Genomic DNA, 18021 nt, shown 5'->3' with positions numbered 1-18021 from the left:
TAATTTCTCTTTAGTAGCTTGAGACCTATTCACCACCCAGCACCTTCTTTCATGCTTAACTACCACAAAAACTCGGTAACAAGTGGTAGCAGAGCGTGGTTGAATGGGTCTCAATTTTGCCCCTCTTGACGGTCAAACATTGCTTTAATTCAAACTCTAACCATTTTCTCAGTTGCTGGCATTTGTGAGTTTTTCAAATTCGTTCTGTCATCATGCCCGGCCCTCGCGATGTTCTCCTTCTTAACTATTTGCGCAAGGAGGAGTTGATATATGAATTGACTATTAGAAATGTGCAATCTGGAGGCACGGTTGCAATAGACACTAACAAGCTTAGAGAGTCCCTTGATTTACCCATTTCCATCCCCAATTTGGGAGAGAAAGAAATTGATGATTCTCTTTCCACGATCGTCGAAAATATTACTGGGCTAGCATCTGTAGTTAGTTTTTTTGATGAAAACGATCCGTCTCCTAATCAAATTAAGCGTGTGCAAGGCAGGCTGTATCACTTTGCAAATAGAGTTAATGATCTGTTGTCTCTAAAGGTGAATGACGTTCAGAGGAAGGACGCTAATACACTCCTTGAAACTATTTCTGAATTGTCTAATAAGGTCACTCAATTGCTAACCGGCGAAGTTCCTCCCAAAACTGATCAACCCGCCACGGTGAATGTAGGTAACGAGGAAGAGCCTCCTCAGGAGAAGTCAATAGGATAACCGTTGCTGCTCAAACTATCTCTGCCCCATCGAACAACGAATCTGAACGCCGTGCGTCATTGAGTAACATCCGCTCTGAATTAACTTCTTTGCCCTTGAAACCTTTAACGACTATGACACCTGGGTTCAGCAGCTTGCCTCATCCATTGGCAATGTTGCTTAGAGGTATCTCTAAGTTTTCCGTTAACACCACCAGTGACGTAATTTCATTTTTAAGATTTCTAGTGGAATTTCAGGATCATGCTCTTGTTTTTTCTCTTTCGCCATGTCAAATTTTGCAAATTATCTATCCGTATGCTATTGGTATTCTCTCTGATAAGATCGTAAGAGCCATTGCCGAGCAATCATCTATTGAGGATTTCCACGCCCATTTGCTAGCTAACTTCATCCCGGCTAGGGCCAGGTCCTCCCTTATTCAGAAATACTATTATCGGGTACAGCGCTTGGATGAAAACCTGGCAGACTTCATCCAAGATATTAAGTTTTATACTAGGGTGTTTGCTCTCCACTTCCCTGAGGATCAGATCGTGCAAGCTATTGTTGAAGGGATTTCACCACCCTACAGGTCATATTTGTGTTTCGCGGCGGGCCCGCAAACTTTCTCTGAACTTGAAGCGTTGGCCGTCTCAGCGGAAGGAGTTAGATACGCCGATTCTTTGCGTGTAGCGAAAGAACCCCCGCCTTCCTTTAGTAACACTCGGCCTCCACCTCGCCGATCAGTCAATCTCCGTAAATGTTATGCTTGCGGGTCGCCTGACCATCTGCGCAACAAGTGTCCACTGATCAAGCCAAGTGGGACTAGGAATGGAGCTGGCTCATCACAAGGCTGCTTTAAATGTGGGGCTTTCTCACATATCGCCAAGAATTGCCCAAACTCAAATAGCACCCCCTCCTGCTCAACTTCTGGTGCAAATTCCAGCTATTCCAATAATAAAAAGTGACTAGCGGCTTCGGCTGAGTCGACTAATTCTGCTTTCCAAGGCTCAGCCCCGGGCAAAAGGGTCGAGAATTCAGGGAATGAGCAATCTTCAAATTCTTTTTTTGAATGCCCCAGAGAGTGTCTTAGGATTGCGGCGGATACCCCCGCACCTGTTCCTTTTCTTAAGATTGAGTTAAATAACGAGCCTATAACAGCTCTCTTAGATTCAGGCAGTGTTTGTTCCATTATTTCGGCTGATTGGTATTCTAAATTGAAATCTGTTTGTAAACTACCTGTCTATGACTCTTCTCGTATTCAATATGTTTCGGCTAATTCATCTCCATTAGAAATTCTTGGTTCCGTACTGGTCAAAATTCGTATTTTTAAATTTACCTGGAAAATTAAACTGTTCGTGGCTAAACACTTGTCTTGCCCCATCATACTGGGAGCGGACTTCATTTCTCACACTGGTCTTGTGCTCGATCTCCAGTCTAGGTCGTGCACATTCAAATTTGTTTCTAGTTGTAAAATACCACTATTAAAGTGTAATTCTGTGTCGTGTTCTTCTATTTCGCCTACCCAGGATGAGATGTTGTTAGACCTTAGACATCTACCTGAGGAGCAGGCTGATAGTATTCGCAAACTGTGTCAGTCGTTTCCCGAGGTGTTCTCTGATTCTCTTGGTGTTACTGACCTTATTGAATACAAAATTGAGGTCACGGACTCGATTCCTGTCCGTTTTCCACCGTATAGGCTATCTCCACCTAAAATGAAGGCTCTGAAAGAAATCATCGATCAGATGTTGAAGGATGGTATTATTAGGCCCTCTAAGTCAGCGTATTCTTCGCCTATTTTTCTAGTCCCGAAACCCCAAGGAGGCTTCAGGCCTGTCATTGATTACAGGGCTCTCAATCGGAAGGTGGTGTTGCAATCTGTGCCCCTTCCCGACCTTCATTCTTGCTTTTCATGGTTTCGTAAGGCCAAGTTCTTCACCATCTTGGACTTGAATCAGGCCTATAATCAAATTCCCCTTGCCGAAGAGTCTAAACATCTTACAGCGTTTGCCACGGACTGGAATTTATATGAATACAACCGCGTGCCTTTCGGGCTCCCCACGGGAGCAGCTGTACTCACTAGGCTACTAGATAGGGTCTTCTCCGACATCAAATTTGAGTACTTATATCACTACTTGGATGATGTCGTCGTATTTTCAGAGACTTTTGAAGAACATCTAGATCATCTGCGAGAAGTTCTCGATCGCCTTCGTAAGGCTGGGTTAACTGTTATGTTGTCCAAGGTTGCCTTTGCTAAGCCCTCAATGTCATTCCTAGGGCATATTGTGTCACCCGATGGGGTAGCTGTCGATCATTCTAGAACACAGGCCATCCGTGATTTTAAACCTCCTAAGGACATCAAAGGTATCGCTAGATTCATTGGTATGGTGAATTTCTTCAGGAAGTTTATTCCTAATTTTGCTAATAGAGCGGCGCCCTTAAACCTTCTTCGTAGGAAAGGCATCAAATTCGAGTGGGGACCTTCTCAACAAGCCGCTTTCGAAGATCTTAAATTAGCTCTCTGTAATGCCCCTGTACTTGCTATGCCTGATTTCTCGAAGAAATTCATCGTCCAAACGGACGCGTCGTCGTCAGCTGTAGCTGCAGTCCTTCTTCAAGAGACTGAACTAGGGAGGCGTCCCATCGCCTATGCATCTAGGACTCTATCGGTTCAAGAAGCCAAGTATTCCATCTATGAGCTCGAAGGGTTGGCAGTCTTATTCGCCTTAGAAAAGTTCCGTCTCTATCTGGAACATGTCAAATTCGACCTGGAGACAGATAATCAAGCCTTAAGCTGGGTCTTAGGTAGGCCGCGTCGTACTGGTCGTATAGCCCGTTGGGCCATCCGTATTTCTGCCTTCCAATTTGATGTACGACATATCAGAGGTACCGAAAATGTTGTTGCCGATGGACTCAGCCGTATGTTTCATAACGACGTAGAGACCCACGAACCGGTCGACAGTTCATCACCTTCCGAGTCCATACTATCTGGTGTTAATGCCATCTTAACAGATGCTCCCATGCTCTTTAGGGATATCGAGAAATACCAACGTGAAGATCCGACGCTGGCTCCGATAATGGAAATCCTTTCTTCTGGGGAGCATGTCGTCCCTTATGTTCTGAGGAATGGTGTTTTATGTTGCCCTTCGAGGCATGACAAATGATGAAAGTTGTCGTTCCAGCTGTTCTCGTGCCTATGATCTTCAAATACTATCATGAGACCCCATTGGGGGGGCATCTTGGAATCTTTAAAACCCGTGAAAAGATTCGTGAAAGGTTCATCTGGAAAGGTATGGACGGTGAAATTCGTGAACTTGTAAAAGCCTGTAAATCTTGTTTGCTTAGTAAACCAACCATGTCCACTAAGGTAGGCCTTTTGTCTTCTCATCAAGCATCGCGCCCCATGGAACGCCTGTATATTGATTATGTAGGACCCTTCCCCCAGTCGAAGGGAAATGCCAACAAATTTATCCTTGTATGTGTAGATGGTTTTACTAGATTTTCCTGGTTATTTCCGACTAAGCTGGCTACCGCTCAGTCCACCATTACCTGCTTAAATTCTATTTTTGCTTCTTTTGGTCCGTGTCAATATATTGTATCTGATAATGCTAAGGCTTTTACATCTAATTTATTTCGTAAATTCTGTTTTGACTTATCAATATCTCATGTAACTACTTCTGCTTATTACCCGCAACCATCTCTGGCTGAACGAGTTAACCGTAATCTCAGGTCCGCTCTCATTGCTTATCATCATGAAGATCCTTCCAGGTGGGACACGTCCCTGCATTGGTTAGCTTTTGCTTTGAATTCGGCGGTTCATGAATCTCACAAGTTTACTCCAGCTTCTTTGATGTTCAAGTTTGTTCCCAACTCGCCGCTCTCTAACCTCTGGTCTCTGAGTGACATTCTGCCCGAGACAATAGACCCGGACAACATCAAAGATCTTTGGAAGAAGGCTAAAGCCAATCTTAAAGTGTCTCATGAAAAGGTTAGGGAAAGGTATGATCGTGGACGGAGACCCACCCCTTTGAAGGTAGGTGACCAGGTTATGGTCAAAAATTTTGTTCCCGCGGGCAAGCTTGCCCCCAGATTCCATGGGCCTTGTATCATTCTCGATTTTCTTACGCCGGTTACCTTATTGCTAAGTAATCCAGCCACCGAGAGGATATTTAGAGTTCACCTGTCCCAGGTGAAACCGGTGTAATTTCTGTGTTAACTTGCTTCATATTAGTTTGAAAGGATATGAAGGTTATATATTTTTTTTTTTTTTTTTTGAGTTTTACTTTTAAGGCATTCTGCACTACCTATAATATTTTGTTTCAGATGTAAGCTTTTTGTAAAACCTGTCCCGACCCGTTAAACTGCCATTCTGTCCTTGCCACGGCCATTACCACGCTCCCGTCTCCTGCTCCACCTTACACTGTGGCTTCATAATGTTTAATGCAATGGGTATCTACACGCCGCTGGCCCCTCAACCTCTCCATAAAGCCTGTACCCTCAAAGAAAATGATTGTCCAACACAATTCTGCCGTCTAGCTTTAATGTTTCAGCGCCCCCGCAGCCGCGCAGCGCCGTGCAGCGACTGGGGAGGGGGATGGGCCCCCTCCTCTCCAGCGAGGACGACATGTGCACGGCGAGCCGGAGCTCTCCTCCCGGCCAAGGCTGATGTGCGGCGCACGACCTGCTACATGCCCGCAGCCTGTATCTGTTCACCGCGGGCGCGGCGTACTTCAACACCTCTGCTCCCCTCATAGTGCGGGCGAGCGGTATCTCAGGGTACTTGAGGGGTCCGAGCGGCCTCCGTTGGACGCAAGCTGCAACGGCCGGTCCGGCCATTCGACTCAATCTACATCAACTACATGGACAGTCACCATAAGCAATAATTACATTTGGGAATTTAACAACAATATTTGGTGGACATCGCAAAACTTTTCTTCACTTTTAAGCATTAAAAGTTTATCTTCAGAAATTCAAATTCTACAAACTTAAAGACTTTCATTCACCTGCAACAACAACATTTTGAAACTGAATTAAGAAATCTTGTAAATGCTTCTGCTATCTATCTTCGTATCAACATCATTACTTGGACTTTGTTTCAAACTGATTTCATGTGTCACCCCTGGAGGAACTTTTGGGGGGGGAGGTCTGTACCCGGCGGTACACCTCTACACCGTTTATTTAAAAGTTGCGCCAGCTGAAACTCCTCTTCTGGAGGAAGGTTGAACTTTATCTATTCTATTAATTCTCTACTTTCTCAGAAGATGTCACCACGTGGAAAATTTTGAGTTTGTGAACTGTGTCATTTTCGACGTACTTTTGTTTTGCTTGTATTAAGAAGTGTGAACTTTCTCTTCCAGAGGACACTACTGTAGATCAACAATAGTGCAACCTAGTGCGGAGTCAAAGAACTATTTTGTTGGAGAAAATTTAATTTCAGGAGTTTGTTCTTTGTTAAATTTCTTTCTGTCATTGTTTAAGTTGGCAATATTTACCCCTTTCTTCCCCTTGCTTTGAATGTATCCAATCACGAATTTCTTCAATGAATTTCTGACCAATCAGGGGTATCTTCCCCCATCTTGTATCTGTTGCGGGGTCCTACCCAATAAAATCTTTGTGGGAGGGTGTTTTCTTTCCCCTAACGCCTAGAATTTTCTGCGAGAGTATTTAAACTGCTGATTTTAGGGTCTCCGGGCCACTTCTGTTCCATCTTTCAGTGTATTAAGTACATAGCAGGAGGCGGGAAGCGCCTCTTTCCTCGGCAGCGATCTACTACCAGGTAATGGCCTATTAATATCTTCTTTTCTTGCTAGGTCGGCAGTTTAACTCTCGCGGCGGGTTCGAAGCGTTTTCCATCATGTAACCTTTTCCTAAAATGTAACTACTCTTTTCTTCTATTCTCTTGTAAAGCTACATTATGGGATAGAGAGTGCTAACCCTCTCGAGTTCCCACTCACATCGTCTTGAGGTGAACTTATTTTTCTCAACCAATTCTCCCGTAATGTAATGTAAATTGCCTTTAAGTCACCTCTGTAGTATGGGATTAGCCCTTGTATTAACGGCCTAGTGCCAAGTAGGTCTTAAGCAAAGTGTATTAGGAGTGCAAGTTCGCCTCCTCTCAAGTTGTATTTTAGAGGTCATGTATTAATCTTTTCTCACCTAATAGACCTCAGTAGGTTGGGTATTTTACTCCTGTGTATATGTCCTTTGAGGACAACTTGAAAGTTGAGTTTGGTGTGGCCTGGGAGAGGCTTAACTTTAAGAGCGAGTGGCTCTTTTCTAAAATTGAGAGTTGTATGCCTCGAGGAGGCTTTGCTGTGTAATTTGGAGCAAGGGCTCCAGGGTTTGAGTGGGGTCTTCTGCCCCTTTTGTTGAAATTGGTATATCGTAAAGTTGAGCTAGTTGCTCAAGAATTGTGTTTTCAGGGCTCGAAGCCCAAATTCTTTAATCCCTGTAATTGTACATTTCAAGTTGTATTTCGGCTACTAAGTACCTGTTCTATTTGTTGTTACCTAATTTTGAAAAGAAAATATAACCTTGTTAAATTTTAAAATTTAATTTCTCTTTAGTAGCTTGAGACCTATTCACCACCCAGCACCTTCTTTCATGCTTAACTACCACAAAAACTCGGTAACATTAACGATGGTGGATTCTATGGAATGCATTTACTGCCTAGTTTATTTTGCCCCAAGAAGGGTGTTTTAATGTATTAAATAACCCAATTACATATAGTTACGATATTACTGAATTGGAATTATCCAACGAAGAACATCGTATGTGATGAAGTTACAATATTCTTTATTGGAGATGTGTGAACAACTAATTGCATAAGTCAAGTTATGATGTTTTTGTTTTGACATTTTAACCCAATAATGACCATCAACTTCAAGTTACGTCTTTTTTAAGTTAAATTTTATTTTTACTCCTTAAAATGAGCTGAAAGGAAGAATGGACTGAACTTAACACTCCTGAGACTGTTGCCTGTGAACAACACATCTTTAAAGACCATGAAGTTTGATATGTCTTTCAGAATAAATGATCATTTTACAGGTTAGACGATTTGGAGGTATAAGGGTATTTTTTAAAATTATTACCGGTAAGTATGAATTTTACCTTGCCAATTTTTTATTGTTTTGAAAATACAAATATAAAAACCTAACCAATGTAACTGTGAGACCACTATTATAAGTCGTTTTTAGTCACTAATTGCGCCTCTACAGGCATCAGATCAAAAGATCTACATTTGGTGAGCTGAACTTGTCCCTGGACACTCCCAGCACTAAAAGCCATACACCATTTCATTTACTAATTGTGCCTGATTCAGTTAGTTTGGCTAGAGTAGTTTGCAGATTTTTGTAGAATATCTGAAATAAGATTATGTGCACAAACAGACAGCAGTTCCTTCTTCTCTTCTGGAGCTACTGGCAACATTCCCGTATTACCATTACCAAGTTTTGAAATGTGAACTGATTCCCATCTTCCTTGTCGTTTCTAGCTAAACTTCCACATTTCTCCCCTAATCGGAGGCTTTAGCTGTTGTTGGTGGAAACTACCTTTCTGACACATAAACATGACTGGTCCTGCTGAACAAATGAATATACACTTACCTTGTAATTGAGTTGAGCAAACAGCCATGTTTTTCACTAAATCAACCATCAATTTGCATCTTGAATACATTTTGGAATGGGTAAAAGACTACATACGATAATCACCTTAGCATTTTAGATGGCATTTTACATTTCACTGGTAACATTTCTGCCTGTACTGTGTCTCGACTTCAGTGACAGGAAATGTCTCTCCCCAGTTGCTAAAATGAGAACTGCAATCAACTGATGATCTCTCACAAAGCAATTAGAATAGAAACTTGGAACATCTTGGTGTGTCAATGCGGCAGATACCCAAATCAGTGCTATCCTTAACATGCATTGTTGAACGAATGAGTTCAGTAGTTCCTGTAATATGATCGTAACTTTGCTTTTACAGGACTTGTTAACTTGTTATAAACAGCACTCCATTTAACAACATTGAACCTTAAGTTACGATGTTCTTAATTGGGACAAATTTAATAATAACAGTTATGATGTTCTTAAATACTGAATTAACAAAAAATATGTTGCAAATCAGGGTGGAATAATTTTTCAGCTGATAGAGCTCATTTTGTAAGTTCATGATAAGCGAATAATCTCAAAAGTACAAAAATGTCAGTTACTACGTTCTTAGTTGGAAGGGAAGTAAGACAACATAAGGCTATTAATATTATTACAAAAACAGAAATTGTCTTCCAGTGCAAAAAATAAAAATCACTAGCTTACACAAAAGCTTTGCACACGTTAAACTCATAAACAAGACAAATAAAGCAATGTGGTCTAAATAGTCCTTTACTCAGCATGTTATAAAGTACCGTAGATGTATACTTTTAAATAATGGTTGAATTAATGTTGATTTATTTGTTGTAGGAGAAGCTGTTATGCCCAGTAGAAGACAAAACTGAGGGAGGCAAGCAAGAACCGGGAGAAAACAATGATATGGGTCCAAGAGTTGCAGATTGGAGGTTTGGGCCAGCACAAGTTTGGTATGATATGTTAGAAGTGCCTGAAACAGGAGAGGGGTTCAACTATGGCTTCAAGCTCAAAGAACAGGTAGGTTTATACACCGTTTGAATTTTTTTTGTAGCACCCTAAAGAGTGATGTGCAATTGAATGTGGTTACAATAGTTGCATTTTGGAGAATTATAGTTAAACTGATGAACGTTTCAAAAACATCAGTCAGCAATTGGCGTGGTACCCATCACTTCATTGTGCTGTGTCCAGCCATGAACTGTACAGTATTGTGCACCTGGAGGGTTGAGTGTTGTTTGTGTGTGTTGCAGTCAAGTCATGCCTTGAAGATGGTTATGTGCCCTTGTTGTGCAGTTAGAGCCTGTTGAGGGGGGTTGCATCGTGGGACTTAACGGGACAGAATGGACGTATTAACAGATTACTGCACATGTTGGTCTTGATACACCCGTAGTGCAGGGATGTCATCATTGGCTCTCAGTTGAATTGGTACGCACTTTTAGGTCATATTCGGGACAGCTGTACCTCCAGATCAGTATATTTTTAAGACATTAATGGCAGACCATTATGCATCTGTAGCAGAGATCTAACTGAATGTGGCACGCGCACACACACGCGCTCTCTCTTTCTCTCTCTCTCTCTCGAGTTGTCTACATACGGTAGGACACATGTGCCCTTAGCCTAGCTTCCTCTTCTGTTGCAACACCATCGTGCACACTTCCTGTGGGTTTGGGCAAGGATTTAACCAGAGAATAGAATAGTGTTCTGCTCTGTTGTGTTTAGCAGTGAGAACAGATTCTGCTTTCATTCAAGTGATGACTGTTTACATATTTGCATCATCTTCTGGAGTGTATTCGCTCTCAACATAAGGGCCCAACTCCTGGTATGGTGATGAATGTTGTAAGCTACAATTCCTGTTTGAGACGGATTGCATCAGGAGAATTCATGCGGCTGGATGGACAAATTGATGGACTGTTGCATGCATTGGCCATGATTGGTGGTGTGGTGATGTTATCAACAGTGGTCACATGTAGACCAGGTTTAGTGTGGCCACATATGGGCATACATCAAGATCAGCATATTGTTTGGACATCACTGGCAGAATGTAAGACATCTGCAACAACTATCTGAATGAAAGTGGCACCAGCAGGATGCACATGTACCGTTGGGAACCATCTACTGGCACCAAGACTACAAACACATGTGCCTTTGGTCTGCCTTCCTCTCCTGTGGCAACACCATTGTGCATGTCTTCTGTGATATCGGACAAGGATTGCCTGGAGAATAGAATGGCATCCTGTTGTGTTTAGCAATGAGAGCAGGTTCTACCTTCATGCAAGAGATGACTGCTTATGTTTACAACATCTACATGGAGAGCAAATATTTCAGCGTGTATTCACCACTAACATATGGGTCCAACAACCTACAATTCCTGTTCACCTTTGGTGTTTGTGGTGAGTCCGTTAAATAGTGCCCTCTACATCCGGGAGATTGTTCGACTCATCCTGTTGCCATTCCTGCAATAGGATGTTGGTATACTGTTTCATCAGGAGAATGTTCGTTCACATACTGCTGCTGCTGCTACTACACGAGGTACTTTTTGTGGTGTTCAATTACTGCCCTAGCAAATGCATTTCCTAGAACTCTCTCCCATTGAACAATTATGGGACATGATAGGATCACTCAAACTACTAACCTTGTGCAGTTGCATCAACAGGTGCAAGAGGCATGAAACACTATACCACAGGATTTGTCACCTGCATAATCATCTACATACAAGAATTGAAGCCTGTGTGCCTGCTTGTGGGCGGGGGATTTACACTGTATGTTGATGTGGTGCTAAGCATCTTTAGTATTTGGTGTCTGTCATAGTTTGGTCATCAAACTATGTTACCTGTAGGTTGGCTTGGCATGCAGTCACATGGTGCATTTTTTTTCCATCAGTGTATTTTTATATATTCATTGTCCAATTTCTCCTTGTATTTATTATGTGAAACTAAAACGAGAATTGTTTTGTTTCAGGCAGAAGAAACTGAAGAAAAAGTATTGGGAGATTTTCCTGATGATTCATTTCTAATGGTTTCACAGCTACATTGGGAGGATGATGTAGTTTGGAATGGAGATGATATTAAGCACAAAGTAAGATATTTTTTCTTCATTAAATAATTATTTCTTAGAATGAGTCTGTGCAAGAAAATAATAATGTTGGCGAGAAGGTAAAAGTCCACACACACTCACATAAGAAACTTCGTGTCTCGGTATTAATATTCGTAATGTGTGTTTTTTGCCTAATTTCTCTTTCTAATAATGGAAATGTAACTAGTTCTAATTCATTATCATAATTTTAGATAGGAACATTATATCATATTTAAATTTTGCTCCAGGTGATGCAAAAATTAAATTGCAAAACGAATGCTGCTGGGTGGGTTCCTAGCAGTAGTAATCGGACTGCCCAGGCATTCAGTCAGCCAGGGAAGGGTGTACCACATATAGTTGGAGGAGCTGTGAGGTTAGCATCTAGTCAGATGGTCAATCCTTCCTCATCAAGCAACAAGCAGAACAAAACACAAATGTAAGTAAATGTTGTAATATAGTGATTCCTGGCTGGGCTTTAATACTTCTTTATCTTGTTCTTACTTCTGATTTTAGTTGGTGCTAGTCATCAAGTAATTAACCTGCTAAGTTCTTGATTTGAGATTATGGTTTCGATCCTGGCAGATACGGTGGATTTTTTAAGACAAGAAATTCCGAGCATGCCATGTGTTTCTTTGTAGCATGTAAAATAACCCCAGTGTACACATTAAGTGTTCATTTGACTAAGTTCACTCTGCATTCTAATCCTTCAGTATATAGTTTTGGTTTCTTTCATAGGAGTACTAACTGTAGTTGATGCAGTACTGTATACCTAACCTCTTAAAACATTCTTCTCCAGTTCCCATTTCCAATGTTTTCCTGGGTTGGGTTATGAATCAAGGACCTCCAACATTAACTGGTTATCCACCACTCTTTTCCTGCTTCCGGTATTTATTCTATCTTTCTCCTCTTTTCTCTATACTGTCTTCCACCTCTTTCAAGGCCTTCCTCGTGGTCACTTTCATATTGGTTTCTCTGTAAAAACCTTCTTTGGAACTTGTTTCTCCCATTTGCATCATGTATCCATACCATTTCAGTTTGCTTTTTTTTTTTTTTTTCTTTTCTTTTTTTTTGCTATCCATTTCTGTATTTTGAAACTCCAATCCTCTTATTGATCTCTTCATTTCTATTTCTGTCTGTTCTTGTCTTCCCTGCGAAGCCTCTAGGGTATTTCATCTCGGCTGTCTGAACTCTACTCTTATCTCGATTTTGTTGTCCATGTATCTTTCACATGTGTCAATCTCATGATATTTAATAATGATCATCATCATCATCATCATCATCATCATCATCATCATTTCCCTTTATCCAGCTGTAGCTGGGTAGGGGCAAATATGGTTCCTCTCCACTTTCTTCGGTCTTTCCACCACTCCTCCTCCAGCACTGTGTCCCAGTCCAGGTTTCTTTCTATAATGCTACGTTGGATGGTATCCTTCCATCTCAATCGTGGTCGTCCACGGCCTCTCCTTCCTTGGATTTGCATTTCCATCACTTTTTTTGGCATTCTTTCGTCGCTCATTCGCTTTATGTGCCCAAACCATCTTAGTCGGCTCTTCTCTATTCTATCATTCATTTTTTCCACTCCAATTTCTTCCCGGATTTTCTCATTCCTTATTTTGTCTCTTCTACTCTTCTGTATCATACTCCTCGAGAATTTCATTTCGGCTGCCTGTATTCGACTCTCATCCTACTTTGTCATTGTACAAGTTTCTGCTCCGTAAGTTGTTATGGGTACGTAATACATCTTGTACATAGTATCCTTTGCTTCCATTGGCACACCTTTGTCCCATAACATATTTCTTACACTATGATAGAAACAACTTCCAGCTTGAATCCTTTTACTAATCTCAGCATCCAGTCGAACATTCTCCATTAATTCACTCCCCAGATATTTAAACGTTTCCACTACTTCCAGGTGCTTGTCTGCAAGTCTAATCTGACCTTTCCCTTCTTTCTCCCCTCTAGTCATAACAAGAGTTTTACTCTTTTCTCTTTAATAATAATAATAATAATAATAATAATAATAATAATAATAATAATAATTGTTACAAGAATATTGTGGATCACAGAGGTGTAAGAAGGTGCTGGGATGAATGGACGGACAAGAAAATGACCAGAGCAAAAGAAGCACTAAATTTTGTATTTTTCTTTCTTTCCTTTTTTTTTTTTAATAGATAGAAAATCTGAGTAAACAACAAAAGTGAGCTCGTCAGCTCTGATAACAACAGTGGACCATAAGTCCAAAAATCAGGTACAAGAAGAAGAGAAAATTATCCACATGATAACCTACAAGGGATGAGCAATATACATTAAAACCTCATTAAGACATTTCTGCAGGACACAAGGAAAGAGAACATGTTAAACGAGAAAATGTACTACTGAATAGACAAATAAAAACTATCCAACATAGATATGGAAACACTATATACGATTTTTTCCGACATGGCATTTTACTTACATAAATTCAACTTCATGGTCTGTATCACACTTTAACAGATTCACAATTAAGTATTTTTTTTTATTTTCCACCTTGTCGATACATTTGTTGCTTATGGCGACTTATTGGTTAAAAATGGTACATGTTTCGTATATTATTAACATCTTCAGCCGCATAACACTGTTTAGATGAAAAATTCATATATAGACAAAGTATCAGTGCTTTGAGAGAAAGTGTTCACTTGTTGTTTACTCATGCTATTTCAATTTGATGCTGCACAGGTGACCTGCGTGTCTGCAAGGATGGGGCGGTACCTACAGTATGATGAGTGCTGATATCTCTCTCTCTCTCTCTCTCTCTCTCTCTCTCTCTCTCTCACAGCTAGAAATCGAACCTGAGACCCTTTGGACTTGAGGCTAGCACGTTAACAATCTACCCATGGATCCAGACGCATTTAATCATGAAAAACATTCTTCTATCTCACCTAAGTGCAAATGTGGTGACCATATAGTTTTGATCAGATTTTTTGAGAGATTATTTAGACCTATGTGCTTATCATCCTCTGTATGATTTTATTTTTGGAAAATGTATATAAAATGTAAATTTGACTTCAATAAAAATGATCCGTCATGAGAAATTCTCAGCGTCTCAGAATTTCTTTTCAATAGTGTATATGTGTGTCAAATTGCCCATTGTTAAGAAGGTTTTCATTCTCTTAAAAATGTTTATGAAGGTGCATAATTTTGGAAAATTTAGGAATAAGAAAAGTGTTGTGAATGTTATTTAGCTGCAGAATACCTACCAAATTGAGGTTGCATACGCTCTCAGGATATATACCTAAGGCATATAAGTCATACGATAAGCCTAATTCATTAGGTTATATATATTCCCGTTCATGAGAAGTTATCCAACATAGCCATTCAACACTGCGACTTTGTTAATTTCTTTTATGAAAAAAAAGTTAATTCCAATATTTATGGAAAGAGAGGTTAATATTAAGTATGAACGAGCAAGTGGCTATGTGGTTAGGATCGCGCAGCTGTGAGTTTGCATTCGGGTGGTAGTGGGTTCGAACCCCACTGTCGGCAACCCTGAAGATGGTTTTCTGTGGTTTCCCATTTTCACAGCAGGCAAATGCTGGGGCTGTACCTTAATTAAGGCCACAGCCGCTTCCTTCCTATTCCTAACTCTTTCCTATCCCATTGTCACTGTAACCGTACGCAAGATAATTATGCCTACACATACTAATAATAATAAATATTATAATAATGATAATAATAATACAAAAATGATGAAAATAATAATGATAATAAAACTGACACTTAATATGAAAAGTAAAATTGTGAAATGACACAGAAGCGGTGGTTACATATCAAAACGTGGAAACATGACGATTAACTAATCAAAACTTAAAATAGAACCAAATGCAAGGGAACACTTACAGGCCTAATAATGACAACTAAGAAAAGATTGTGGAAGGTGCAGGAGCCCTATAAGGTCCATGGGAAGGTATGATGTTATGGGGGAGAAAAGGGTTACAGGATTCACCCTCTAGCACAACTATATTAAAAATAACAAAGAAGGTTTACAAGAAGCAAGTTAAATTACACAGCAACTGATGCTTGACTCAACGACAGATACAGATTGACTAGCCAAAGCGAAAACATAATCAGAATATTTAAATCACCTAGTAAAACACAAGTTTAACATATGCAGAATTACACATGGGTTGTCATTTAAAAATTGCAGGTAAAAAATTTGAAATTACAACCAACAGGAATCTAGGGCAAACTCAGACACGTTCAATTTAAAACTTTGAAAATTACATTAAGCAAGGAAATACTGAAATACAAAAGAAATTAAATTAAATCAAACAAAATCAGAAAACATTGAGAATAACAGGAAAATAGCACTTACCGTGTAAAGCTTGAGTTCCCGAGGGGACTCCTCGAGCGCATCCGCACTCGAGCACGGTCAGATGTAAATGACGCCGAGCACACACATCATTTTCCTGAAGCTGGCAGAAGGCCGGAAATTGACAAATCACAATCCACCAATGGGAAACAAATTCCACTAGATTCCCGTTTTTTTCTCCAATAAAAAAATCTGTTATTTTTGCCAATCCAATTCAATCCAATTGTATAACCATATATGGTCATTTCCTGGCCTACTGATGCGTGAGGAATTACATCACCTGTTTCAACATCGGTAACCGCACGTGCGGTATAGGATGCCTCAAAATTAAGTTACCTTTTAAATTTCTTAATCACGTTACAAACATCAAATTAACATTTGGTCAAGTTACATAAAATTTGAATACAACAGTCACTTCAGAATACTTCTTGCATCTTGCAATGTTAATTTACAGTTCCATATATCTTGCTGTCCTAAATTACATTTTAAAAAATTATTACAGACATAATAATTTCTTTCAGTTACATAAAAAAATAATTCCAGCAGAGTCCAGAGTTCTTATTTCTTCATTTTTCACAATACAAAATATTACAAACAAAAATGAAATCTTTCAGACACGTTAAATAAAAACACTTTAAAAATTACATTTCCAAACACAATAATTACTTCTTGCAACGCACAATGCTTAGTTCCAGTTCTCCGTCCCACCACAGATTACAGTCACCATAAGACCTGTGTCAGTGCAACGTAAAGCAAATTGTAAATAAATAAAAATATTAAGTACAAAGTAGATTTGAACAATCATGGATAGTTATGAAAAGTATATCTTTTGTGTTCATTTGTTACTATTGTTAATTCTTGTTTATTCCTGCAAAGTTTATGAAATGAAATCAGAGTACATACATCTTATTCAAGCTGGATTAGAAAAAATTACATGAAGCCTAATTACTTATTTTGCTCCTTAGTTTACAGTGTTGCTTTTCCAGATTTTTAAATTATATTTTTTATTTTCTTTAGATTTACTAAGTCCTGGGAGAGAAGAAGGTAAAAAAAAAGTACAGTGCACTGTTTTGTTAATTCTGTAGCAAAGGATAAAATACTCATGTTTGGCTTACAGGTTGCTTAGCAAACCTCAGCAGCGATCAGAAGATAATACAGATGACACATGGTACTCAATATTCCCTGTAGAGAACGAGGAACTGGTATATGGTGCATGGGAAGATGAAGTTATATGGGATTCAGAGAATATGGAACGTATTCCAAAACCTAAAATTCTCACGTTAGATCCAAACGATGAGAATATTATTCTAGGTATTCCAGATGACGTCGATCCAGCTAAGCAGAGGCTTGATTCTGCCACTCCAGCAAAAGTTAAAATACCACATCCTCATGTGAAGAAGTCAAAAATCTTGCTGGGTAAAGCTGGTGTTATTAATGTAATGGAAGAAGACCCACCTCCTCCACCGCCAAAATCTCCTGATAGAGATCCATATAATGTTTCTAATGACAGGTAAATATTGTTGATCATTGAAATAGTGCTTGAAATATAAATATTTTATGTGTGAATGTTTATAGTTGTCACATCAATAATAATTTATAGATGTAGCCTCATCCAGTTGTAATTGATCGTTTTGTTGATATTTCCCCTTTTTAGAACCACAGATTGTTAGTCCTTTAGCTTAGAACCATAAAAGCTTGGTTAAGAAGGCTAAGAAATGTGTAACACACATTGAGGAAACAGTAAAAGATATTATACAAAGAAGATATTTCTTATGGTTCAAACTCTTTAGTTGTACTAAATATTTTGGAGGTCAAGGGTTGTACGAGAATTTTGGATCCTGTGATATTTTATATCTCCCTCTCCTCTTCATACTCTAATTTCTGTTATCTATTCCTTTCCAATATCATCTATCCTATTTAAAAGGCAGGAAAAATTGTAGACTGATAAGTTAACTACCATGCAGCAGCAGTGCAACTATGAGGTTATTTCATTTCATATTCATCCTATTTTAAAGTTTGTTCCAGTCCAAAATTGTATATTTTAAAAGAGACGCATATCATAGGAAACTTTGATATCTTTTTTACTTTTTTAAAAAGTTATCACTGTTTATATTTCAATCTGTATCTGCAATATTTTTCAAATCAAAGTGGAAGTAAATTTGAATAATTTGTGAACATTCTTATGTAATACTATTTATGATTTATCACTTGTTTCTTTCATGTACTCCTAAGTAATCACTGTTTATATTTTCTAGGTGATTTTTATGTAAGAGAATTTTAAGTATTCTTTTCGGTATAA

At 39.3% G+C, this 18021-nt stretch overlaps 1 protein-coding gene across 1 annotated transcript in view; it reads left to right on the top strand.

The window, feature by feature from the left end:
• Positions 1–18021, top strand: part of Taf1 (TATA-box binding protein associated factor 1) — a 320423-nt gene that overhangs the window by 101486 nt on the left and 200916 nt on the right. The window contains exons 5-8 of the mRNA XM_067146785.2: positions 9140–9322; positions 11261–11377; positions 11623–11810; positions 16840–17232. Of these exons, the coding sequence (XP_067002886.1) occupies positions 9140–9322; positions 11261–11377; positions 11623–11810; positions 16840–17232 (881 nt within the window). The remainder of the gene's footprint in view (positions 1–9139; positions 9323–11260; positions 11378–11622; positions 11811–16839; positions 17233–18021) is intronic.

This window comes from Anabrus simplex, chromosome 5 (genome assembly GCF_040414725.1).
Source record: "Anabrus simplex isolate iqAnaSimp1 chromosome 5, ASM4041472v1, whole genome shotgun sequence".
NCBI lineage: Eukaryota > Metazoa > Arthropoda > Insecta > Orthoptera > Tettigoniidae > Anabrus > Anabrus simplex.
This window is presented reverse-complemented; position numbering and strand designations above follow the sequence as displayed.